We start from the raw sequence: 26,095 nt of genomic DNA, 5'->3' as shown, positions 1-26,095 counted from the left end.
CCCTCGCCGAGCTGCCCGGGCCTCACGGGCTGCACACTGCCTTGCCAGGTGGACCCGCCAGTGGCCCGGAGGACGCCCTGAACTGCCGCAGATTGCCAGGGACGAGCCCGGGCGACGGGGTGAGCAGGCCCCCCGTCCGCGCCGAGGCCCCTTCTCACGACCTGCCCCGACCAAGGTGAGGCACGGCGGGCGGTGATCGACCCGAGGGGGACGCAGGCGGCGGCGGATGCCCTAACGGCGGACCACACAGCAACCGGCGCCGCCAGGGGTGCCCACCACGCTGAAGCGGACACCGAGGGGCCGGCAGGAGGCAGCGGCCCCCGAGCCAGACGCTGAGGACCTGGAACCCTGACCGGGGGGCGGCGCACCACCGGAGACAGGTCAGCCATCCTCCCCCCCGCACTGGAGACACACGGAGGGGCGCTCCTGCAGACCCCCCCACAGGGAGGTGAAGGCGGCCGGAGAGACAATGGGGCATGAGTGAAGAGAAGACCGGGCCCTGACCGACCTGCCCAGACCACGCGGACACACGTGTCGCTCACGCCCCCTCGGCCACTGCTACATCCGAGCCGGTGAGGCGCAGCCACGGGGCGGTAGGGCGAAACACTCCCTGGAGGACCCCCTCCCCCCCCCCCCCCACGGGGGCAACAACGGCGACCTACCTGAGGGAACAGCTGGCACCCGCAGAGCCCCAACCCAGGAGCACTTTAGGGGACACCGTCACTGGAGTAGCACCGGGGGACAACCCTGCCGGACAGGCGCCACCCACACATGTCCGGAGGTGTGCGGACCCGCACAGGGACTGGTGGGGCCCCGCCGAAGGGGAAGACTGGCAGACAGATACACAAAATGGCCGCCGAGCAACTGGCCGCGAGGCTCGACAGCGTGCTGGCAGCGATGGAACGAATGGAGCAGTCCCTCCAGCAAACTAGAACCTCTCTGGAGTCCAAAATAGATGGGGTCGCTGTGGACCTGACCCTCCTGCGTGATGACCACAGGAAACTGTCCGACCGAACCAAGACCCTGGAAGGCGCAGTGAAGGAGATCGAGCCCAAGGTCACTCAGACAGACAGGCAAGTGCAGGACCTCCTGAACAGAGTAGAGTTCCTGGAGGACAGGGCCGAGGATGCGGAAGGGAGGGCGAGGCGCAACAACATTAGACTCGTGGGGGTTCCTGAAAAATGGGAGGGGGCCCGCCCGGCTGAACATGTGGAAGACTGGCTGCGGACACTTCTGCCCGAAGGCTCGCTGTCACCGCACTTCGTCGTGGAGCGCGCGCATCGGGTGCCAACGAGGCCCTATACCACCGGCGCCAACCCGAGGCCGCTGCTCTTCAGGATACTGAACTATAGGGACAGAGACACGATACTGCGAGAGGCACGGCGATTGGGCGAGGTACGCATAGACAATGCGTCGATCATGTTCTTCCCCGATTACACTATCCAGGTACAGCGCCAGAGGCACGACTTCATGGAAGTGAAGAGGAGGCTACGCACTGCGGGCCTCAAGTACTCCCTACTATTCCCCGCCAAGCTGAGAGTAGTGGCGGGAGACAGCACCTACTTCTTTAACACACCCGTGGAGGCCAGCGAGTGGCTGGACGGGGGCACGGACACGGCACCAAAGCACTCTCGCGGAGGCGAGGCGAGGACCAGGCCACGAGGACCGCGACGCCGCCGCAGACACAGGACACAACAGTCCCAGCACGCGGAGGAAGGGGCGAGACACTCTCCAACACTGGACCAGATGCTCCAAGAACAACGCGATGCATTACAGAAGGTTTCCCAAATGAGCAACCCACCCTCCCAAGAGACAGCCCGGGAGGACGGCCAACAGCCGGTACCTAGCGACGACGATGAGGCCATATACGGTATCCCTAACTCGCAGATCTCGGTGGAACTGCCCATCGTCACGCCGCAAACCTCTGACCTGATCCACTGATTCTACAGGTGATGTTTGCACTGATCTTGCCGCGACGAGGGTGGGCTGGCAGTGGTCAACTGGACAACGATGCGCGACTGGCGCCCGCCACTGCTGGGGCCACCGTCCCCCGTCCCCCCCCCCCCCTTGCTGGCTGACCGAACTGTGGACACCTGGAACAGTGAGTACTGCCCTATGGCACCAGTGGTAAGCAGGGAGGGCACTGAAGGGGTGGTCATTCAGTACACATCCACACATGGCCACACACAGGAAGGGTTACTTGGAGCACCGGACTGCAGTGGGTGGCCACTAACGTCCTGTATTGAATGGCTCAGGGAAGCGACCTGCTTCCACCAACTGACTATATATCCTTTTTGCCGAACTTGTGCTTAGCACGCACTGCCCCTTAGACAAGTAAGAATGTTCCTCTCCCTTGAGAGCGTGGACGGTGGCCCGTTCTGCCACTGCCCTTTTGGTATTTTAGTGGGGATAGCCCGCTGTTGGTTGTTGTTATTCATTGTTTTTTTTCCCTGTCCTAATGTTTTCCCGGACTTTGCTGAGTGTACTGTGGGGGGTGGGAACGGGAGAGCTGGGAGGGCCGCTGCTGGGGCCTTTGGTGGAGCCGCTACTATTGGGAATGTCGGGGGGGACTGTGTATTGCCAAAATGTCTGCCATAAAAATATGCACATGGAACATTAGAGGTATGCACACACCCGCGCGCAGGTATCAAATCTACTCCTACTTGAAGAGGCAGAACGTGCAAGTAGCGCTATTGCAGGAAACACACCTGAGTGGGGCGGAGGTGACAGCGCGGAGATGGAGGGGACAACTGTATGCCACTGAATACTCCTCATACGCCCGCGGAGCGTTGCTATGGGTAAAGCCGGGAACCCCCTTCGTGATGTCGGAAGTTCACACAGATACGGAGGGGAGGTATGTCCTGGTGAAGGGTCGCATAGACGGGCGGCCGGTGGTCCTGGCGTCCATTTACGCTCCAAACACGGATCAGGGCGCCTTCCTGGCGCGTGTCTCGGAGAAACTGGCGCCCTGGCACGGCGTCCCATGGATACTAGGGGGCGACTATAACACGGTACTGGACCCTGTGCTGGACCGCTCGGTCCCGCCAAGGCCAGAGGCGGCATCCCAGGGGGCCACGAGGGCACTCACACAGTGGGCGACACAGTGGGATTTGAAAGATGCATGGCGTGCGCACAATCCTGACACTAGGGTGTACTCTTATTTCTCGGGAGCGCATACGTTACACGTGCGCCTTGACAGATACATGGTGTCAACGGAAATGTTGCCGCATATCACTGACTCTCACTATCTGGGTCGGACACATTCGGACCACAACCCCCACACACTACACATGGCTTGGGAACGCCCGCACCCACCAATCCCCACATGGCGACTGCAACCTGAATTACTGCTAGATGGCCCCTTTAGAGACTCCCTGCAGGCCTGCGTAGCACAATACTTCACTGACAACTCAGATACAGCGTCCTCCCCGAGAGTAGAGTGGGGCGCACTCAAGGTGGTGGTAAGGGGACATTGCTTGAGCACTCAGGGGAGCATACGGAGGAAGCTGGAGGAGGACTTGCGCAGGGTGGAAGCGGACCTACTCGGCAGGGAACAGGAGGCGGTGGGAGGTGCGGGAGACCGGCTGCAGGCGGCCCGGGCGGAGCACGACACACTCCTGGAACGGCTGCGACACGTCAACTTTGCGGCCCATTCGGCGCGAGTGCACCAACACAGTGACAAGCCCGGCAGGCTATTGGCCTGGTTAGTCAGGCAGGAGGAACGCACGGAGCCAGTATCTGTCATCCGTACGGCTGAGGGAGAGCTAGTATACACCCAAATCAGGATACATCAGGCGTTTGTGGGGCACTATCGGGCGCTATACAAATCGCAACTGAGAGTCTCCGCGGCCTACATAGCAGAATACCTGGCAGACATCCCGCTGCCCTCCCTTATAGGCTCGCAGCAAGACGCCCTGGGGGCGCCTTTCTCATCGGAAGAAATACGTGAGGCCATTTTCGCACTGTCCAACGGCAAATCACCTGGCCCGGATGGACTACCCGCCGAATTCTTTAAGGCGTGTTCGGACACGCTGATTCCGGAGCTGCTCAAATTGTACCATACTGCGATGGAGGAATCAGCGCTCCCAGACTCGCTAAACGAGGCGAATCTGGTCTCGCTGCTGAAACCGGGCAGGGATGGCGCACTCATGGGGTCCTATAGGCCGTTGGCCATGCTGAATACTGACTATAAAATCTTCACCTCCCTCCTGGCCCGCCGCCTGGCCCTGGAGGTACCAGCGCTGGTGCATGCGGATCAAAACGGCTTCATGCCGGCGCGGAGCACGTCTCGTAACCTACGCCGCCTCTTCCGGATTCAGGAAGCGGCTCTGACGCACTGGCCTAGATCGGGGTGCCTGGTCTTGGACCTGGAGAAGGCCTTCGATTCAGTAGAATGGCCGTACCTGGGAGCAGTGTTGGACAGATTCGAGGTGGGAGATGCCTTTGCAGACATGGTCGGACTGCTCTACCAGAGACCCAGTGTCCAAGTGAGGACGGGTGGGCTGCTGTCGGAGAAGATCAGGGTGCGCAGAGGCACCAGGCAAGGCTGCCCCCTGTCACCCCTCCTCTTCTCTTTAGCCATTGAACCGCTGGCGGCTCTGCTACGGGACAGAGGAGCGGAATGGGGGATCCCGTTGGCTGACGGAACGCACACGGTCTCCCTCTATGCAGACGACCTGCTGCTTTATGTGCGGGACCTCACTGCGGTACCGGCCGAGCTATCGGACATCTTCCAGACCTTCGCGGAGGTCTCGGGCCTCAGTCAACTGGGCCAAGTCCGGGGTATACTCGTTCAGTCGCGACCAGGAGGAATGCGATGTGCATCTTGGAGGAGCCCGGCTCGCTTGGTACCCGACCACGTTTAAATACCTAGGGCTGCACATCTATAGAGACCCACAGGACATACTAGAGGGCAACCTGGTGCGCGCCATTTCCTCCCTGCGAGCCCAGATGTCCTTCTGGAAAACTCTACCGCTGAACGTGCCCAGTCGAATAGCCCTTTCTAAAATGATAGCGCTCCCTAGGCTGCTCTATCACTTTGCGAACATCCCCACGTATGTCCCCACGCGGATATTCCGCGACCTGGAATCAATGCTTCGCGGCTTGATCTGGAACACGGGACGACCACGAGTGGCTTTGGCCAAACTGTACTCCCCGACCGCGGAGGGAGGATTGGCTGTCCCCAATATGGAGCTGTATTACCTAGCTGCACAGCTCCAATGGGTGACGTACTGCTCAGTGATACGCATCTAGACGATACGGCCACTGCGGACTATCAATGGACCCACCCCCAGATATGCGCCTTGTTTCACCCATTGACCACAGGACCCCGTCCTCTGCCCTTGCAAATGGCCGTGGCCCGCAAATGCTTTCTCCGCAGCCTGAAGCTGACACAAAATGTCAGACCATATGCTCCTGCCCTCCCCCTGCTGGGCACCCCCAGGAGGAGCGGGATGGTTACGCCGCGCAATCTAGACCACTGGAACGCAGCTGGAGTAGAGACCATGGGTGACCTGTACGCTGACGGGGCCCTGCTCCCGTTTGCGGAACTATCGGACACCACGGGACTCCCGGACGGGCAATTCCTATTCCATGCGTCGGTACTGCGGGCATACACTGACTCCTGGGGTGACATCCAGGATGAGCCGCCGATGCATCACCTGATCCAATATCTACATGTGATGGGCAGAGGCTCGCATATCACGCATTGGCTAGCGCAGGCGCTTCTCATCCACACGCAAACACCCACACAGCAGATCAGGGCTAAATGGGCGACGCACCGAGGGAGGGATTGGACAGATAAGGAGTGGAACCTAGTACTAGCTAGTCCCGTGAATGTACCCCGCAATTCCCGCTTCCGTATCATCCAACTGTACATATTGCACCAGGCATATCTAACGCCGGATAGAATAAACAGATACTTCGCGATCGACACTGCCGTTTGTCCCAGATGTGACCTGCTGGGCGCAGATATCCTGCACATGCTTTGGCACTGCCCAACCCTGACCGCGTACTGGGGGGAGGTGATCTCACTCCTGAATCACAGCACGGGCCCGGGTCTGCCAGACACGTGGGAGGCGTGCATTCTCGGACTCTATAAAAGAACCAAGCTGAACAAAACACAGGCACGGTTCTGGGATTTGGGCCTTATCACGGCCAAACGGCTGCTCACACGACACTGGAAACGGCGGGAACCGCCCACCCCGAAACACTGGTTCGCGTCCTTTACTAACTGGGCCAGGGCGGAAGGCACGGCGCTCCACCGGGAAGAGATAGCGGGCCTGAGGCAGTTCCCGATAGCACAGCTCTGGGATGGCATCCTGGGGTCCCTGCAGGGGGAGGGCACTGTTAGGGGGCTCACGTACAATAAGCGACACAGGAGGTGGGTCACAGAGGCTACTGACTATCGCAGGAACCACCACATGTGGCGCCGTCCCCCCCCCCCCCCCCCCCCCCGACACCGACTAGAATCACCCCGCGCGTAGACCTCAGACACGGCTCGACGCCCACGCGGGCGCCCACCAGCGGTCATTGCCCAGCACTGAGCCCCAAACACAGAGCTGCAGACATCGCCCCCGCGAGTACACTCCACCCCCCCCCCCCCCCACCCCCCTTTCACATATATGTTCACATGTTTGTAGTATCGGACCCCTGCTCGCCGACGGCGGCCTCCCCAACCCCCCAAGCTACGGAGGGTGGCAGCCGTCAGAGGCGCCCCAGGCGGCGACTGCAGGCGTAGGCGCCGCTTGCTACACCGACAGCGAGGCCACTCCACCTGACTGCCACATGCTCCACTAACCAGGCCGGCGACCGGCGACATACCATGGCCCAAAGGAGCTGACCCACTCTGAGTCCGAGAACACTTGCGCATGCACACCTCTGATCTCCTGATGTACTGTAACAACAACGACAAATACCACACAGATTAGAGGTGTCTCCCACTGACACCGTGCAAGTGGGACAGACTTTAAGTGGTGAAGTTACGATAGGAACATTGGGACACACCGATACGAAATGTTTTGTTTAAGTTTGCCGATTTCATGGCCCAGTTCTAGAAAAAATGAAAAAGTAAGACGTCATTTCTGGACATTTTCTTTTCTTGATTCGAGGTAATGAGACTATACTATCTATGTCCTAGTGCACCAGGGACTCAAGGGGCGCGATGGCACACCCTCTTATGCTGACCAGCACCCTCACGATTCACCGTTCGTTTGCAGCCGGCCCGCTGGGTTGTAGGCTTTGCTATATGTACTGCACCCTTGAACATTAATAAACGCTTTAAAAAAAAAAAAAAAAAGGATGGGTTGTGTTCTAATTATATCAGATATGAGGTTGTCCAAGTTCAGTGTGGCAGATATAAGTCACCACACTTTGTGGTATTGCTAACACATCCCTCATAAACTTATTTTCAGCTATTTGAATTGAATTTATGTTCAAATACCCCCATAGACCCGAGCCATACAAAGCTACCGATCTGCACGTGGCATTATATATAATTAGGATTTCTCTTATTGTTTTTTTACCCAGCTTTTTTATAAAATTCTTTAAGGCCATTATTGTTTTTAGGAACAAAAGAGTTCTGGCCTTTACTGCACTTGTCCAATCCCCCGATTCATGGAACAAAATGCCAAGATAAGGAAAAGAAGAGGTGTTTTCCAAAGGAACGTTATTTATGAACATTCTTTTCATCTGCTTTCCGGTTCTTTTGCCACAGTTCATGGAGAAGGTTTTACTACAACTAATTTTTAAATCTAAACTCATCATGAACTTCTCAAAAGATGTTATCAAATTTTGAAGGGCCAGGGGGGACCGTGCCATTAGGACTGCATCATCTGCATACAAGAGTGCAGGGATTGATCTTTTACCAACCCTAGGCATATCCCTGCACTCCTGCAGCAGATGTCGCTCAAGTCCATTAATGTATACCAGAAATAAAAAAGGAGCCAGGACACACCCCTGGCGTACTCCACGTCCAACACCAAACTTTTCTGGTACATTCACCCCCTTTCCATAACGAACCGATGCTGTGGCTCCCGCATATAATTCTCTTAAAAAGCAAATGATTGGAAGTTCCACGCCCAACCCTTCTAAAATTTCCCACAATTTCACGTGTGACACACATTCGAACGCCGACGTAAGGTCACCAAACGTAAGGTACAGGCGTTCTCCTTTTACTCTGGTATATTTTTGTTGAACAATCATTAAATATAAACATTGTTTGATTGTTCCTATGCCCTTCTGAAATCCAAACTATAGATCACTCATTATCTCATTCTCCTCGGCCCAACTTTGGAGTCTTGCCAAGATAACTCTGCCAAGGATTTTTATAGAAGAGTCCAAGAGGGAGATTGGTCTATAGCATGCGCAGTTTTGCCTGTCTCCTTTCTTGTATATCGGTACAATGACCGAGGTAAACCAGGACGTGTTCAATCCCCTTGCTAGTGCTGCATTAAAAAGTTGTAATACCATGGGGCCCCAGACCTCGCTATTGGCTTTATACAGATCTGCTGGGATCCCATCAGGAACTGCGGCCTTGCCACCTTTTGTTACTTTCAAACCCGACATTACTTCCTCCAGGGTTATCACCAGTTTCTCATCCCCTGCTCCTATATTACCCATTGTAATAGGACCTATTGTAGGACTTTCATCTTGGCACCTATAGAGGTTAGAAGAATGTTCCACCCAATCCTCCTCGGCAATAGCAATCTCCATTCGTGCCTTGCCGTTGTCATAGAGAAGGGGGGCATTTACGGCCCTCCAAAAAGCAGAAGCATCCTTGGACTGTGACGCTGCACATAAAGCTTCTAGGGCCTCCTTTTTTATTACACCTTTCCTATTCTTTAAGGCCTCATTATATATTTTCCTGAAGGCTTTAATTTGTAAGGGATCTCGGGGTGTCATATGAATAGCATGTTTCAAATCAATTAGTGCCCTTGTACATGCTTTATCAAACCAACCTTTATTACCCTTCGCCCGGTTTTTTGCCTCCACCCACAAGCTGTTTCTGATTGTGGAAGCTATAATGTTGAAATGCTCTATAATCTGTTCTATATTAGACTGCTCATTCAGGCAAATCGCGAAGCTATCCGAACAGACATTCAACAATTTTCCTAGGAACATTTCTGGGACCACCTTACCCCATTTTAGAGAATACCCATTCCGTCTCCCAAGAACCACATCAGAAACTATACATAAGGGGAGCACATCATCATGCGGCTCAAAGAGTGGGTTTTCAACCTCCATTGTTTGAGGCAGATGGTCACCTAATGGTACCTCCATAGTCCTTAGCCTCTTAATCTTATGGCTATTGCTATTTGAGGAAATAATAAAATCAATTGTGGTAAATGCCCCTCTACCAATAAATGTGGGGGCAAAAGGAGTTGGTTTTTGGGCAATTTCATTGGCATATCCCAGATTATACATAAACAATATTTCATTTAATGTATCCCCGATCAAAGAATGATCGAAATGTGTTAAATTGATGTCCTGCTCTAACATTAGGCCACAGATGCCTTGTTTGCCTTTTTTACAGAGTGGACAATTAAAGTCCCCCCCATAAAATTATTACTTCCCTGTCATTTTTATCAGTTTCATGTTGAATATCCTCCCTCAGCATTTTTAAGGTGCTAAGGATTTCATTTTTCGGGACATTATAAAAATTTGAGAACAAAATTAATTCCCTTCTCGTTTAACGTAATTACTTGATAATAACTAGATTTTGCCATAAAATGTACCTGCTCATACTTGAGCCGATTAGAGAGTAACTTAATTAGACCTCCCTTTACTCTCCCATATTGACCCCCCACAGCCGGAGTAAAAAAACTTCTATACCCACTTAAAAACACTGGATCAGTGGACCAGGTTTCTTGCAAAGCCAGAATGTCTGATCCATTTATAACGCTTTTTCAGGAAGGATTACTGATTTTCTGCCTCAGTCCTGCCACGTTCCAAAATTAGTGTGTACAGGATTTTCTATTCTCATTTACTAAATGATCACCCAAAGAATCATTACCCAGATCCTTTCCGCCTGTCGAGGGACATGCTGTTCTGCATTTTCCCCCTTCTTTTAAGTCAAGGTTACTAGATATCTTACAACCTTCCTCTTCATTATGACCATGAGTCACAGTGGGCACAGTTACAGATTGAATAATGTTCTCATCATCCTCCAATGACTGGGCCTAAATCCATCGTTTTTTTGCACTCCACACCACCCTGGGTTAGACACTGGCTATATGCAAATCAGCTCTGACCCTGTGCCTCATGGGAACAGTCCAGTCCGAACTACCAAGCCATGTCTTTCCCAGACCGGAATCAAGCATCCAAGGACCGGTTTCTGGCTATCAGCCTTCATCAGCCTGGATAGCTTGACTCCAGTGGTGTGGAGAGCCTGGGACTCACGTCTGAGTATACCCAGCACACTCGGGGTGAAAATTGCAAAAAACACAGTTGATGGACAGAATGTAGAACAATGTCCTACATTCACCCCAGTACAAGGATCTGGGCCTAAATCCATCGTTTTTTTGCACTCCACACCACCCTGGGTTAGACACTGGCTATATGCAAATCAGCTCTGACCCTGTGCCTCATGGGAACAGTCCAGTCCGAACCACGCATTTTTTACCATGCATACCATTACCACGCATACTATTACAACGCAGAACTCTTCACCACGCATACCTTTACCACGCATTACACTACAACGGACATACTATTACAACGCATAGCATTACAACGTAAGTATTGGTAAGTATATCATTTAAATTTATATATAGGTTTTAGGGCTGGGTTTGGGTTTTGGGGTACAGGGGTATTTTTAGGTTTTTGGGCTGGGTTTGGGTTTTGGGGTACAGGGGTATTTTTAGGTTTTAGGGCTGGGTTTGGGTTTTGGGGTACAGGGGTATTTTTAGGTTTTAGGGCTGGGTTTGGGTTTTGGGGTACAGGGGTATTTTTAGGGCTAGGTTTGGGTTTTGGGGTACAGGGGTATTTGTAGGTTTTAGGGCTGGGTTTGGGTTTTGGGGTACAGGTGTATTTTTAGGTTTTAGGGCTGGGTTTGGGGTACAGGGGTATTTTTAGGTTTTTGGGCTGGGTTTGTGTTTTGGGGTACAGTGGTATTTTTAGGTTTTTGGGCTGGTTTTGGGGTACAGGGGTATTTGTAGGTTTTAGGGCTGGGTTTGGGTTTTGGGGTACAGGGGTATTTTTAGGTTTTTGGGCTGGGTTTGGGTTTTGGGGTACAGGGGTATTTTTAGGTTTTAGGGCTGGGATTGGTTTTTGGGGTACAGGGGTATTTTTAGGTTTTAGGGTTGGGATTGCGTTTTGGGGTTTAGGGGTATTTTTAACATATATTTACAAATAATAAAATTTAAATTATTTTTATTAATTAAATTATTTAATAATTACATAATAAAAAATTAAATTAAATTATTAAAAAACAATTATTTACATTATATATAAATATTATATACTTACCTATACTTACGTTGTAATGGTATGCGTTGTAATAGTATCTGCGTTGTAGTGTTTTGCATTGTAAAGGTTTTCGTTGTAACATGACCTGCGTTGTAAAAAATGCGTGGTAATGGTATGCGTGCTAAAAGTACGCGCGGTAACATCATATATCCTGCCCAAAGCAGAGTAAGCCTAAAAACGTAGGAAAAAACTGCCCTTATGGACCTGCTTTGGTTCCCCCTCAGTTTTTCCCTCTATACATTTTTAGGCTGACTCTGCTTTGAGAACAAACACAAGTGAGGTATCATTTTTATAGGGAGAAAGAGGGAATGCTGGGTGAAGGATATTTGTGTTGGCCTGGTTATCCCACGACTTTCCCATACAGAAATGTAGGGAAAGTGTGATTTTTGTAGCTTAATTTGAGGTTTGCAGTGGATTCTGGGTAAAGAAATGTTGGGGATCAATGCAAGCCACACCTCCCTGCCTGGACTCCCCCTGGTGTCTAGTTTAAAAGAAATGTCTTGTTTGGTAGGTTTACCTAGATGGCCGCCGAGCTCTGGAATAAAAACGCAGGTGCCCTTACGCAGTCGTCTCTGGTATGATGGACTGGCATCCTCCACGGGAGGCGGGCAGGCGGCGCGATGGCTACCAGATTTCATGGATGCAATGGGCCTGGTTGATAGTTGGAGATTGCTTCACCCTGATCAAAAGCAGTATACATTCCACTCGAGGGCACGCAACAGTCTCTCGCGACATTGACTACAGTCTAGTCCCGCCGCACAAATGTCTTACACAACTGAAGTCACACACTTGGCTAGAGGCATCTCATTTTCCGCTGTGACTCCACATGGTTGTAACTCGGGGCACGGCTGGGAGGGTGGCTCCCATCAATCCTTGGTATCTGCATAATCCCAAAATTCACAAAGACCTCATTGCAACGCTTGATGAATCCTTCACCAACAATGTGGGGTCGGTCTCCTCTTTCCAGTCCCTGTTAGAGACCTTCAAAACTGTTATCAGGGCTCAGGCTCTGTCTTTGATAGCGGGCTCTAAGAGGGAGAAGCAGAGGGAGGTGGTGGAGCTGGAGACTGAGATTAGTAGATTGGAGGGAGAGTTGGAACCGGGGGTAACTTAGGCTAAACTTCATCTGTTGAGCCTGAAACAACACTACTACAAAGAGCTGGTCACTGATAGGGCTAAGGCTCTTAGAAGGGAACAACAGGGCAGTCTCTATGACCTAGGTGATAAGGCTGGTAAGCTTATCGCATGGTTGTACAAGAGAGAATGGGCAAGCCGTCTTGTCCCAGAGCTCCTAATGGGGAAAGGGGTATCACTTACCGAACCGCAGGCCATAGTAGATGAGTTTGCGGACCACTTTCGGATGCTTTACAAATCGGGCTCCCTTCACTCAGAAACGGACTCCCGGTATTGCTCCATGACATACAGCTCCCATGTCTTTCCCCTGAAGATCGGGACTATGTGGTTAACCCACTAACAGCGGATGAGATTGCCCCAAGCGAACCGTTCATTAAATTCTGGTAAGGCACTAGGCCCTAACGGGCTTCCTATCAAACTCTACAAACTCAAACCGGACAAACTAGCACCTTATTTGAAAGCAATGTTTGTGGAATCTAGAGACAAAGGGATATTACCCAGGGAACAGAGAGTGGCTACGGTGGTCATGATTCATAAGGAAGGCAAGACTAAAATGGACTGTGCCTCGTACAGACCTATATCTCTCTTAAATGCTGAACCGAAGATCCTTGCCAAACTCCTTGCAAACAGACTGTTGAAAGTGGTCAGCAGTCTGATACACCCCGATCAATCGGGCTTTATGCCCCATAGGAATACGGTCCTAAACTTGCGTAGATTGCCCAGGGTGATAGACAGAGTCCACACTCTGCGGGAGCCAGCCATAATCGCGTCATGACCTTTGACACAATTGAATGGCCCTATCTGTGGTCTGTCGTGGCCAAATTCGGGTTCAGCCCCAAATTTATCAGGTGGGTGCGTCTGTTAAACACGGAACCGCTCGCACAAGTGGTAGTCTCGACTCCATTCTTGCCTGGTCGGGGCACCCGTCAAGGTTGCCCGCTGGCCCCCTTCTCTTTTCTCTGGCCTTGGAGCTTCTTGCTGCCTGAATACGTTGAGAAACAACTATTTGGGGCATGCGGTGGTCCCCCGGATCGCATATCTTTATATGCAGATGATATTCTGCTCTACCTGACCTCTCCCCGTCAGTCCCTTATTGTGCTCCTCGATGTCCAGGCCTCCTTTGGGAAATATTCGGGACTCTCACTCAACTGGAAGAAATCCTTATTGTTTGTATTAAGGGGAGATCCCCCCTGTCCCTCTGCGAAACTGTCTTATACAGGTCAACACAGAAGGGTTCAAGTACGTAGGAGTCTTTGTCTCTCTGGATCCCTCGGATAGGTATGCCCGGAACTTCCTCCCCCCCCCTGCAGAGGCTGAAGAGTGATATTGCCAACTGGCGGAAGATTCCTCTTTCGTTGTAGGGTAGGGGAGCCCTCTTTATAATGATGGCATTGCCTCGCTTTCTTTAGGCCTTACAGAATACCTTGGATGTGGTGCCAGCTGGCTATTTCCGTGAGATTGGGAGCCTTCTGCGGAGTCTACTATGGGATGGCAGGCCCCGTATCACTCTGAATAAACGAACACTCACTTGGTATGATGGGGGCATCAGCCTCCCGGATATCAGAAGATACTATTGGGCCTCCCAGCTGGCTGCGATTAACCACGGCACATATGGTCGAGTTGATGATCCCGGATATGCCATGGATAGGTGGCTTCTCCCCGGGGGTAGGTATAGCAGGGCCCTATTTTCCAGACCGAAGAAACTGGCATTAACAGGGCCAACGAAGCATGCAGTTCAGATCCTGCATGATGCCACAGGCTCCTTGGGTTGGAAAGACAAATTCACTATGGCCACCCTGCTCTGGGACTCCGAGAGACTAGGTAAGCTCTGGAGGACGAAAGGTTTTGATAAGTGGGATCTTATAGGAATCTCCACTATCAAGGATATCTGGGGGAAGGGGAGGATTAAATCCTTCGAGGAAATTCAGGAGGAATATGAACTCACTAATGCTGAATATTTCCGCTACGTATAAGTCTGGCACTCGCTTCTCTCAGCATTGCCCGGGGATATGGAGCCCCCAGAGGTTTCACCTCTGGAGGATAGAATACTGAATGGCCACCTTCCCGAAAAAACGATCTCCTTGATATATAAAAAAACTAATCAACCACAAAGCAGATCGCTTTGAGGCGTTAAGGGACAAATGGGTACATGATGGGGTAGAGCTTGATGACGAAGATTGGCAGACAGCAGTGTCATTCCCAAGGGAAGTTGCCATCCCAGCCCGCTTGAGATTGGTCCAGCATAAGATCCTACATAGATTCTCCATCACAGGACCCTGAGTTGTGGTCTTGCCGGTACCTTTATGTATACCATCTGGGAGTGCGCACATATCACCACCTACTGGCGCAAAATACACAACACTCTACACAAGGTAAAATGGGTCTCCCTGACACCGGAGGCGAGGAGATGCCTCTTGAATATTTGGGAGCCCACTGACTTAAACACCTCGCAGACACAATGGGCCACTCTGGGATTCATGTTAGCTAAAACAAATATAGCCCACCTGTGGGGAGCGGAGCAACGTCTCACCCTGGAAGCATGGGAAAACAATTTAGATTGGTATATGTTTAGGGAGAAAACAACATATCTTGCAAGGGGATGCCCTCGAAAGTGGTCACAGGTCTGGGGGCCCTGGATTCGCCACAGAGGTGAAATTTGTACGCCACTTAGAAATACTACTCTTGATGACCCCCCGTGAAGTTCCCTTTCAGCTGTATGTATTGTATATCCTGTGACCTCCCAGATGTAGAATTTGCAACTTCGAACAAACCTCTGTATTGTGTCTCTTTGCTGGTGTTTTATTTCAATAAAAATAATTAAAAGAAAAAATAAAGCAGGGGCCCACTCTGCAAAACAAGATCATTTTCTGATCATTTTGATATTTCCACAGTAAGTTTTGGGCCTTTTCCTGTCGTGGGCACTTGGCCTACTCACACAAGTGAGGGACCATTTTTATCTCGAAACTTGGCGGAATGCTGGGTGGGTGAAAGTTAGTGGGCTTCCCTTAGAGCCACAATTTTCCATCACAGAAATTTGGGTAAATATATATATATATATATATATATATATATATATATATATATATATATATATATATATATATATATATATATATATATATATATATATATATATATATATATATATATATATATATATATATATATATATATATATATATATATAATATATATTTTTTTTTTTTTTTTTTTTCTTTACAAAGTGTGATGTCTGTAATGGATTCAAGGTAACAGAACCTGCTGAGAGCCCCCTCAAGTCACCACATTTTGGATTCTCCTGGGTGTCTAGCATTAAAAAATATATGGATTTGCTAGGTTCCCCTAGGTGCCAGCTAATCTAGGGTCCAAAAACCACAGCTAGGCACATTGCAAAAAAAGGGTCAATTTTAACTGGAAATATTTGGTGTTCACGTTTTGGGCCGTTTCCTGTCGCAGCACCTCCGTATACCCACTCAAGTGAAGTACCATTTTTATAGGGAGACTTGGGGGAATGCTGGGTGGGTAGAAGTGTGCAGCTCCCAAAACATTTCATCACAGAAATATGAGGAAATTTGTTTTTTTTTATTTATTTTTTTACATAGTTTGAGGTTTGCAAGGGATTCTGGGTAACATAACCTGATGAGAGCCCCACAAGTCACCCCATCCTGGATTCCCCTGGGTGTCTAATTTTTAAAAGGTGTATAGGTTTGCTAGCTTTCCCTAGGTGCCGGCTGTGCTCCGGCATTATGTGGACAAAAGTTTATGGGAGCCTAAGCGCTAACTATGCTAAATAGCCAAAAATAGGCTTAGCACTGGGGAAAGGGGAAAGACTACCAGCGGAAGGGGTTAAGGAAGTCAGTAAACATTGCTTTGTCTTCCTTTTGTTTCCTCCAGCTTTGTGTGATTGGATTAAAGGTGCAAGTTTTAGAACCATCATTGGTTTGATGTAATTATTTTATACATTGTAGAGAATCTGGGAGCCTTAAAATCACATTTGCTCTTTTTGCAGTATGTAATTATTTTACTGACTGGTAAAATGGCTGGCTCATATGAATACTGTCCAATATGTAGCATCACAGACAAACAATGGGTAAAACCTTTTGATGTATCACCACCCTTGTATAACAAGTCAGCATTAGTAAGACCACTTCCCAACACCTCAGGCTTTAAAGATTCAATGCAAAGTGTAGTGATGGATATTTGTGAAAATAATGCTGTCTCCATGCACATGGAATAATAGTGAAAAAAATGAAAATAAGACTTTCCACATACCAACAAAGTTCATAGCTACAAGGTGTCCAATTATTGTGTGTGATACCTTCACCTAACCCTTCCTTTTTACCCATCCACTTTACTACTGGGGTGTTTGAGCCCATAATTACAACAAAATGTCAAGTCCAGAATACTCTGTGATTTCTGTTAAAGGGTCAGGACTGACCTAATTGAGACATTTGGAATGGGGACGCTTGACAGCAGAACTACCTTAAATGTAGTAAGGCAACAAGTGCAGAAAAGCAGTTGTGATCATGCGTCAAGCATCAAGTTTCAGGTGCCTGAGAATACAGGGCTACAAATTAATTTAGTGCAATTCAAAAACTTCAAAACTTTATTGTACCATGCTTTAGGCAGGGTTGACCACCCCTACAATCTCATAATATTCAGTGAGTGGGTGAATGACCCCCAACTTTGTACAGGTTTTTTTCTATTAAAACATTTGAATATATCACTCGATTTTTAATCCCATGAACAATCCTGTAAACCAGACAGAGTCCTGACAGAGTGAGTGTGAGAGGTAATGAGATATGAAACAGGGTAATTTGATGTGAGCAAAAGTGCAATGCATTGACTTTCTATGCTTAAAACAGTCTATTGGATACACTGCATATGAAAGACACTATATGGCCTGCATTACTTCGTCTTTAAACTAAATATGTGCTCTATAACAATTACATGTTTTCTAAGCACTAGAAATCAATTTTTGTCTGTTTTTGGAGTTAGCCAGCTGAATAAACACTGATAAGCATTCATTTCAAAAGGTAGAAAACACGGAGAAAAAACTGTGAAAAACACAAAAAATAAACAATGAAAACAGGACAGCCTAAATGTAGCATCTCGTTAACTTTCTGTCTGCAAAGTCCTATAATCTGACCGTTTAATCTGAACATACAAGTTACAGCAACAAAACTAATTACTTCATATGTTTTTCCGATAACAAAGAACTTACCATCTTTTCCTCATATTCAGGATCAACCTCTTTCTCAAGTCTAGCTGCTTTAGGAGGAGGTTTAAGATGAAAAGGAGGATCATCTTTCTGGAACTGAAACAAAGCAGACATTAGGTGAACAGGGAGCCCTAGTCCCACAGATCTGTCTGAGAATAGAAAATATTTCAGCATTAATATGCAGCAATCTTAGGTTTATTTTTGTTAAGTTAAGTGCATTCATTTACAACTGAGGGTCGTTGGGGAGGGAATAAAGAGAAGTTAGGAAACTTTCTGGCCTCTGAATTTGAGAGTTTGTTCTGCTCCATTTAGGGCAATCATGGATCTGGCATTCACAACTGACTACTGTCTTTTACTACCCCTTACATCTTTTCCTTTTTATCAGCATTTCAATTACAGTAGCAGCTGTTGCGACAAATACGTCCTTCATTTACGCCTGTAGGTCACACCACAATAGTCATGGCGTTTTTGGGCGCGAGGTTGAACTTTAGTAATTCACTTTACCTAAATCTAACAAAGGGGGAACTATGTGCTTAGAGATCATTCATAACAACTGAAGGGATGCTTACAGGCACACAAAGTTGGCTCTAAAACCCATTTGAGTGTTTCGCCATTATCTTGAAATATTCTTACCTAGTAGCAGTGACTGAAAACCCCTACGAGTGTACATGCACTGCAAAAACCACAATATCAAAATCAATGTAGGAATTCTGGAAAAATATTTTGCTCTGGCTGGTCTTCAGCATTACGGAGAATACAACCAGCTACTTATCTTTAGACAAAATTTGTCAGGGATAAAGACCTACGAACATTATTCCTGAACAGCAAGACTCTATTCTAGAAACCCAGAGGTAACTTACGCACAATGTCTGATTGTGAGAGGCAAGTGCCAATGATGTTGAGAATCATAAATCTACAAGGAGATTTTAATTTCTCTTCTAGATGCCAACGTCTATTGACAAGCGTCAACTTATTAGGCAAGAAATTCCATAGTACGGCTGTCTGATATGTAAAAGGATTGCCTGTAGTAGGAGTGATGTAATCTCTTCTAAGAATACCCATCACTACTACTTCTCATGCTGCTGCTTCATGGATTGTTTGGAGAGTTTTCAGATTACCCTTGCTTGCAGCACCAACCCCTCACCAGGTTTAACTAACAATAAGAGTCCTCTGTTGAAAAATACAATCCCACTCTCAAATTATTTTTGTATTAAAAACATTCCATATTTGTCAGAAAATGTACAAAAGGAACTTGAATGCCCGAAGAATCAGCATTCCTAACCAAGAAAACCTCCATTGTATATATATAGCTTCACAACTGGTGGAGGGCTGGGCGAATAAAAGTTTGTAGTTGCAGTTCTATTTTACACATGCTATAAATATATTAGAGCCACCGAAATTGGCCACCTACCGCTTTATTTGTGAAATTTTATTAAGACTGACAAGGATTTCATACTTGTTAAAATGTGTAAAAATTAAAATATTAGAATCAGTGGGACTTCCCACAGGCCCTTTCAGGAAAAATTTATCTGAAATGGCTGCACCAGTGTTCGCCACAATAATATATCTACATATGCTCAGTAGCCACCTCTGTGTTCAGATTAGGGGTGGGCTTCAAATTCCGTTCCGTTCGTGGAAATTGTGATATTTTGACATTTTCGCATTCTGCGGAGGGCGCGAAAATGCCCAAATTTCTGCAATCCGCAGCGTAGCAGTGATTTTTTCCATGCTCGCGCTTTGAAAATACATTCTTGCGCGCGTGATCGCCTTACCAGGATCCCCGCGTTCGCCGAGTTGTCAGATCCGTTTGCGTGCTCCACAAGATGTTGGTAGCCGGTTTCGCTGTCTCCCGAGAGTTCGCGACCGCAATCACGTCATTCGTCTCGCCATCAGGAGAGTATGAGATCTCGACACGTCATTCTTCCCCGCGTGCTAGAGCGTGAGGACGGGAACACGTCAATATACAACGCGACAGAGAGCGTGAGAACGCGAACACGTCATTTTGGACGCGCCATCGACATCCGGCGGAAGTGTGGTGAAGCTCGAGAACTCGAACACGTAACATTTTCAATCTGGAGAAGAATATTATCTCTAGCAGCATAAAACATTCTGTAAATAATGATTTGGATAAAAAAAACTCCTCAGATTGACATTTGACTGTCCTTCTTTATGCAAGGAGTCCTTTTTAGGTCTCGCCTGGAAATCGCATCCGAAGGATGCGTCCAGGCTGGAGACTTAAAGCTGTCTGACACGGGGGAATGAAGGACAAGAAACTGTGACGAGCTTATCCTTGGCTGGATTCAGCTGCGTGCACGCGCATCAACATTCACGCATGCGCACATCACAGCCACACGCATACACAGCACTCACGCATGCGCACATACACACGCATACACAGGCACACCCCGTCGCCGCGGCCGCACCTACACGCATACACAGAGACCCCTCCACACACACCAGCCCCTCTCCTCCCGGCTCCACTCACCGGTGTCTGGCGGGCGCTCCCCGGGTCTCCAGGCTCCTTCCCTTCCTCCGCAGCTGCAGGCTCTCCCCACATCACGGGGGCCCGCTGCTGGACAGAAGGCTTCTCTGTGGCCGGGCGGTGGTAGCGCTCGGCAGGGCTCTCTCTCCACATGGGAGCCCCGCCTCCTCAGTGCGCCCGCTTCGCCCCGCGAGTCTTCACCCGGTCCCCCATCTCGGGACCGGGACTTTAAGGGAAACAGTATCCAGGGCTCCTTCCTGGTCACGGGAGCCCTGGGGCCGCAATGCTCACGCCACTTCCTGCTGCCGGCTCCTCTTCCTGGTTGGACGTCAGGTCCCGGGCCAGCAGCCAATCAGAGCGCGGCCCGGGAATGACGTCACAGAGGTGTCCCGCAGTACCGCCCCCGGCCTGCCTGACTTCCTTTTAAGATTCCATGACAAACGTGATGCCGAGGATGCGATGGACGCCATGGACGGAGCCGTACTGGATGGGCGCGAACTTCGGGTGCAGATGGCTCGTTATGGAAGGCCACCAGACTCACACCATAGCCGCAGAATCAGCAAGGGAAGTAGCATTTAGACCACATGCATTTCTGATGGCTGTTAAGTACATTGTGAGGGAAATCAACACACAAAGAGTAAGAGAGGCACATATACAAAGACTTCTGAAACACAGTCCTTGGGTTAATTCAAAGGTCAATACAAAAGTCAATACAAAATCACGATGGCAGAGGCAAGTTTTCCTTAACTTTCTCGTGAACCCTTTTATTCATCATTTGAAAAAAATGGAATGTGCAACACAGCCAATGCATTTCACCCATACAGGTTTCTTCAGGGTGAATTACAAACCAAGTATATTCAAGGGTATGCATTCGAAAACAGGAATAAGATACAGTTGCAATTCAGAAGTCTGAGTCTCGCGATATCGAATAATGTCAACAAAATGCGTAGAGTTTATCGATTGTAGGATTACGAACTAGAGCGCATATGTGTCTCGCTATACAGCAATAAGCTCCTTACGGCACAAGGCGGTTTTCCGGCTGTGGCAGCAAGGAACTGAGCTGCACGTTCTCTCTGCTGTTCTGTTTTTGGTCTCTGAGAACCACTTATGGCCTCAGCAATGAAAGGCTAAAAAGCCTGCTGGGCTGGTGAAGGAGTATGGCATTGGTAAACATCTACTGTAGCCATTGAGAGAGCAAATGGCTGGCAGAACTGTCCTGTGAGAGCAGAAAAGCCAGAGGTACATGCAGTGACTATGCTCTGCTTGAACTGTTTCAAGGCAGAGTCCACTTTTCCCCCAAAAAGGAAAGAGCCTTCAAAGGGCATCTCCATTAGAAACACCTGGACAACTGCGCGGAAGGTTGTAGACCTCATCCCGTCGTTGCATCGAAGAGTCACACTAATGCCCATTGCTCGCCCTAAGCAGGTCAGCTGTGTTCATGCCAGAATGTACAAGTAACTTCACCGCACTGCAACAATCTTGAATAGCCTGGATGAGAGACGCCTAAAGGTCGTTTGGAACAGCCGGTAAAACATGTGCCACTGTGTCCTAAAGAGCATGAGAGCAGTAACCTAGAAGGCAATTGGAATTCAATGGCCTCGGGGCAAGACACAGAGGTGAAAATTTGTTTGTGAATGATGGATCTGAGGTCAGCATTGAGTTGGCTCTGGACCTGTTCCAGGTTTAAGGGGCACAGATGATGCTGAAGGTGCCAGCAAAAGTCCGACTTGAGGCACCTGCAGACAGTGAGTGCAGAGTGCGTGCAGAAACAGTGAGTGCAGAGTGCGTGCAGAGTGACAGTGAGTGCAGGGTGAGTGCAGAGTGACAGTGAGTGCAGAGTGACAGTGAGTGCAGAGTGACAGTGAGTGCAGAGTGACAGTGAGTGCAGAGTGACAGTGAGTGCAGAGTGACAGTGAGTGCAGAGTGCGTGCAGAGTGACAGTGCGTGCAGAGTGACAGTGCGTGCAGAGTGACAGTGCGTGCAGAGTGACAGTGAGTGCAGAGTGAGTGCAGAGTGACAGTGAGTGCAGAGTGAGTGCAGAGTGACAGTGAGTGCAGAGTGACAGTGAGTGCAGAGTGACAGTGAGTGCAGAGTGAGTGCAGAGTGACAGTGAGTGCAGAGTAACTGCAGAGTGACAGTGAGTGCAGAGTGACAGTGAGTGCAGAGTGACAGTGAGTGCAGAGTGACAGTGAGTGCAGAGTGACAGTGAGTGCAGAGTGACAGTGAGTGCAGAGTGCGTGCAGAGTGACAGTGAGTGCAGAGTGCGTGCAGAGTGACAGTGAGTGCAGAGTGACAGTGAGTGCAGAGTGAGTGCAGAGTGACAGTGAGTGCAGAGTAACTGCAGAGTGACAGTGAGTGCAGAGTGACAGTGAGTGCAGAGTGACAGTGAGTGCAGAGTGACAGTGAGTGCAGAGTGACAGTGAGTGCAGAGTGCGTGCAGAGTGACAGTGAGTGCAGAGTGCGTGCAGAGTGACAGTGAGTGCAGAGTGCGAAGTGAGTGCAGAGTGACAGTGAGTGCAGAGTGACAGTGAGTGCGGAGTGACAGTGCGTGCAGAGTGACAGTGCGTGCAGAGTGACAGTGAGTGCAGAGTGACAGTGAGTGCAGAGTGACAGTGAGTGCAGAGTGACAGTGAGTGCAGAGTGAGTGCAGAGTGACAGTGAGTGCAGAGTGAGTGCAGAGTGAGTGCAGAGTGACAGTGAGTGCAGAGTAACTGCAGAGTGACAGTGAGTGCAGAGTGACAGTGAGTGCAGAGTGACAGTGAGTGCAGAGTGACAGTGAGTGCAGAGTGCGTGCAGAGTGACAGTGAGTGCAGAGTGCGTGCAGAGTGACAGTGAGTGCAGAGTGCGTGCAGAGTGAGTGCAGAGTGACAGTGCGTGCAGAGTGACAGTGAGTGCAGAGTGCGTGCAGAGTGAGTGCAGAGTGACAGTGAGTGCAGAGTGACAGTGAGTGCGGAGTGACAGTGAGTGCGGAGTGACAGTGAGTGCAGAGTGACAGTGAGTGCAGAGTGACAGTGAGTGCAGAGTGACAGTGAGTGCAGAGTGACAGTGAGTGCAGAGTGCAGAGTGACAGTGAGTGCAGAGTGACAGTGAGTGCAGAGTGACAGTGAGTGCAGAGTGACAGTGAGTGCAGAGTGCGTGCAGAGTGACAGTGAGTGCAGGGTGAGTGCAGAGTGACAGTGAGTGCAGAGTGACAGTGAGTGCAGAGTGACAGTGAGTGCAGAGTGACAGTGAGTGCAGAGTGACAGTGAGTGCAGAGTGACAGTGAGTGCAGAGTGCGTGCAGAGTGACAGTGCGTGCAGAGTGACAGTGCGTGCAGAGTGACAGTGCGTGCAGAGTGACAGTGCGTGCAGAGTGACAGTGAGTGCAGAGTGACAGTGAGTGCAGAGTGACCGTGAGTGCAGAGTGCGTGCAGAGTGACAGTGCGTGCAGAGTGACAGTGAGTGCAGAGTGCGTGCAGAGTGACAGTGCGTGCAGAGTGACAGTGAGTGCAGAGTGCGTGCAGAGTGACAGTGCGTGCAGAGTGACAGTGCGTGCAGAGTGACAGTGCGTGCAGAGTGACAGTGAGTGCAGAGTGACAGTGAGTGCAGAGTGAGTGCAGAGTGACAGTGAGTGCAGAGTGAGTGCAGAGTGACAGTGAGTGCAGAGTGACAGTGAGTGCAGAGTGACAGTGAGTGCAGAGTGACAGTAAGTGCAGAGTGCGTGCAGAGTGACAGTAAGTGCAGAGTGACAGTAAGTGCAGAGTGACAGTGAGTGCAGAGTGCAGAGTGCGTGCAGAGTGACAGTGAGTGCAGAGTGCGTGCAGAGTGACAGTGAGTGCAGAGTGCGTGCAGAGTGACAGTGAGTGCAGAGTGAGTGCAGAGTGACAGTGAGTGCAGAGTGACAGTGAGTGCAGAGTGACAGTGAGTGCAGAGTGACAGTGAGTGCAGAGTGCGTGCAGAGTGACAGTGAGTGCAGAGTGCGTGCAGAGTGACAGTGAGTGCAGAGTGAGTGCAGAGTGACAGTGAGTGCAGAGTGACAGTGAGTGCAGAGTGACAGTGAGTGCAGAGTGACAGTGAGTGCAGAGTGACAGTGAGTGCAGAGTGACAGTGAGTGCAGAGTGACAGTAAGTGCAGAGTGACAGTGAGTGCAGAGTGCGTGCAGAGTGCGTGCAGAGTGACAGTGAGTGCAGAGTGCGTGCAGAGTGACAGTGAGTGCAGAGTGCGTGCAGAGTGACAGTGAGTGCAGAGTGAGTGCAGAGTGACAGTGAGTGCAGAGTGACAGTGAGTGCAGAGTGACAGTGAGTGCAGAGTGACAGTGAGTGCAGAGTGCGTGCAGAGTGACAGTGAGTGCAGAGTGCGTGCAGAGTGACAGTGAGTGCAGAGTGCGTGCAGAGTGACAGTGAGTGCAGAGTGAGTGCAGAGTGACAGTGAGTGCAGAGTGACAGTGAGTGCAGAGTGACAGTGAGTGCAGAGTGACAGTGAGTGCAGAGTGCGTGCAGAGTGACAGTGAGTGCAGAGTGCGTGCAGAGTGACAGTGAGTGCAGAGTGACAGTGCGTGCAGAGTGACAGTGAGTGCAGAGTGACAGTGAGTGCAGAGTGACAGTGAGCGCAGAGTGACAGTGAGTGCAGAGTGACAGTGAGCGCAGAGTGACAGTGAGTACAGTCACTCAGCACCACCATATTATCACTCAGAACCACCACAGCATCACTCAGAACCACCACAGCACCACTCAGCACCACCACAGCATCATTCAGCATCACTCAGCACCACCACAGCACCACCACTCAGCACCACCATAGCACCACTCAGCACCACCACAGCACCACTCAGCATCACCACAGCCCCATTCAGCACCACCACAGCCCCATTCAGCACCACCACAGCATCATTCAGCACCACCACAGCACAAATATGTTCTCTCAATGTTTCAAGCTTTATTACAAATGTCACAAAAGATGTTAATATTTCACTTCTGTTCTTGGATTTCGTTACAATAAAATACACTGAACATAATCTTCACAAAAGTTATTTACAAAAGTTTAAGCTATTGCCATTATAAATTACAATCACTTTTATTAAGTATTAAAAAAAATTAAAAGCCATTGTTATTTGTAATATCAATACATCTAAGTCACGTAAATACAAATGTTGCATTACAAATGCTATAGGTGTCACATTTGCGAAAGTTATAACTATTGGCATTGTAAATGACAAAGCTATTAATTTAGCTAAACCAACACATAAATGAACATTTGGTGAATTACCATTAAAATATTTGACTTTTTTACTAAGATATTATTGTACTCTTTTATGCAAACAAAATTTAGATACTGCATAAATAACTTTAATAAAACATATTTTATATGTAGCTTTTTATGTAAAAAAAAAAAAGCTATAGCACAAAGCACAAAGCAAAAAACAATTGCCATTTACAATGCTAATAGCTCAAATTTAAATAATGCGAGACCTATTGCATTGCAAATGCTTGTTTAAAATGGGGGGAGAGGGAGGAAGTGCCACAGAATCTCCAACTTCCTGTTCCTGTCCAGCAGGTTCCTCCCAGTGCTTTGTCCATCTCCTGTTCATTCAGCCTTAGGATTTTGAGCTGGAAGAATCACTCTTTGTGTCTGCTGCATCATTTTCATTGGATTTGAGGAATTTTGAATTTGATATTTTAAAAGTAAGTTGGTGTTGCGTCTGTTTGATTGGGGGCATTGCAGTTGTTGCAACTACAATTTAAATTTTGTACTTACCATTCCTTTTTTTAAATTGTTGAGGGTAGTAGTAGACCTTAGGCCCAGTCATGGGTGGGT

The 26,095-nt window shown here is 49.2% G+C and overlaps 1 protein-coding gene across 2 annotated transcripts in view; it reads right to left on the bottom strand.

The window, feature by feature from the left end:
- Positions 1 to 26,095, bottom strand: part of SMARCA1 (SNF2 related chromatin remodeling ATPase 1) — a 2,209,746-nt gene that overhangs the window by 1,963,278 nt on the left and 220,373 nt on the right. The window contains exon 2 of one of the 2 annotated variants that reach the window (XM_086918496.1): positions 17,825 to 17,917. The exons of the other annotated variant lie outside the window; for it this stretch is intronic. Coding sequence (XP_086774622.1) covers positions 17,825 to 17,917 — 93 coding nt within the window. The remainder of the gene's footprint in view (positions 1 to 17,824; positions 17,918 to 26,095) is intronic. 2 annotated transcript variants of the gene reach the window in all.

The sequence above is a fragment of the Lissotriton vulgaris genome, chromosome 4_1, assembly GCF_964263255.1.
Source record: "Lissotriton vulgaris chromosome 4_1, aLisVul1.2, whole genome shotgun sequence".
Classification (NCBI taxonomy): Eukaryota; Metazoa; Chordata; class Amphibia; order Caudata; family Salamandridae; genus Lissotriton; species Lissotriton vulgaris.
This window is presented reverse-complemented; position numbering and strand designations above follow the sequence as displayed.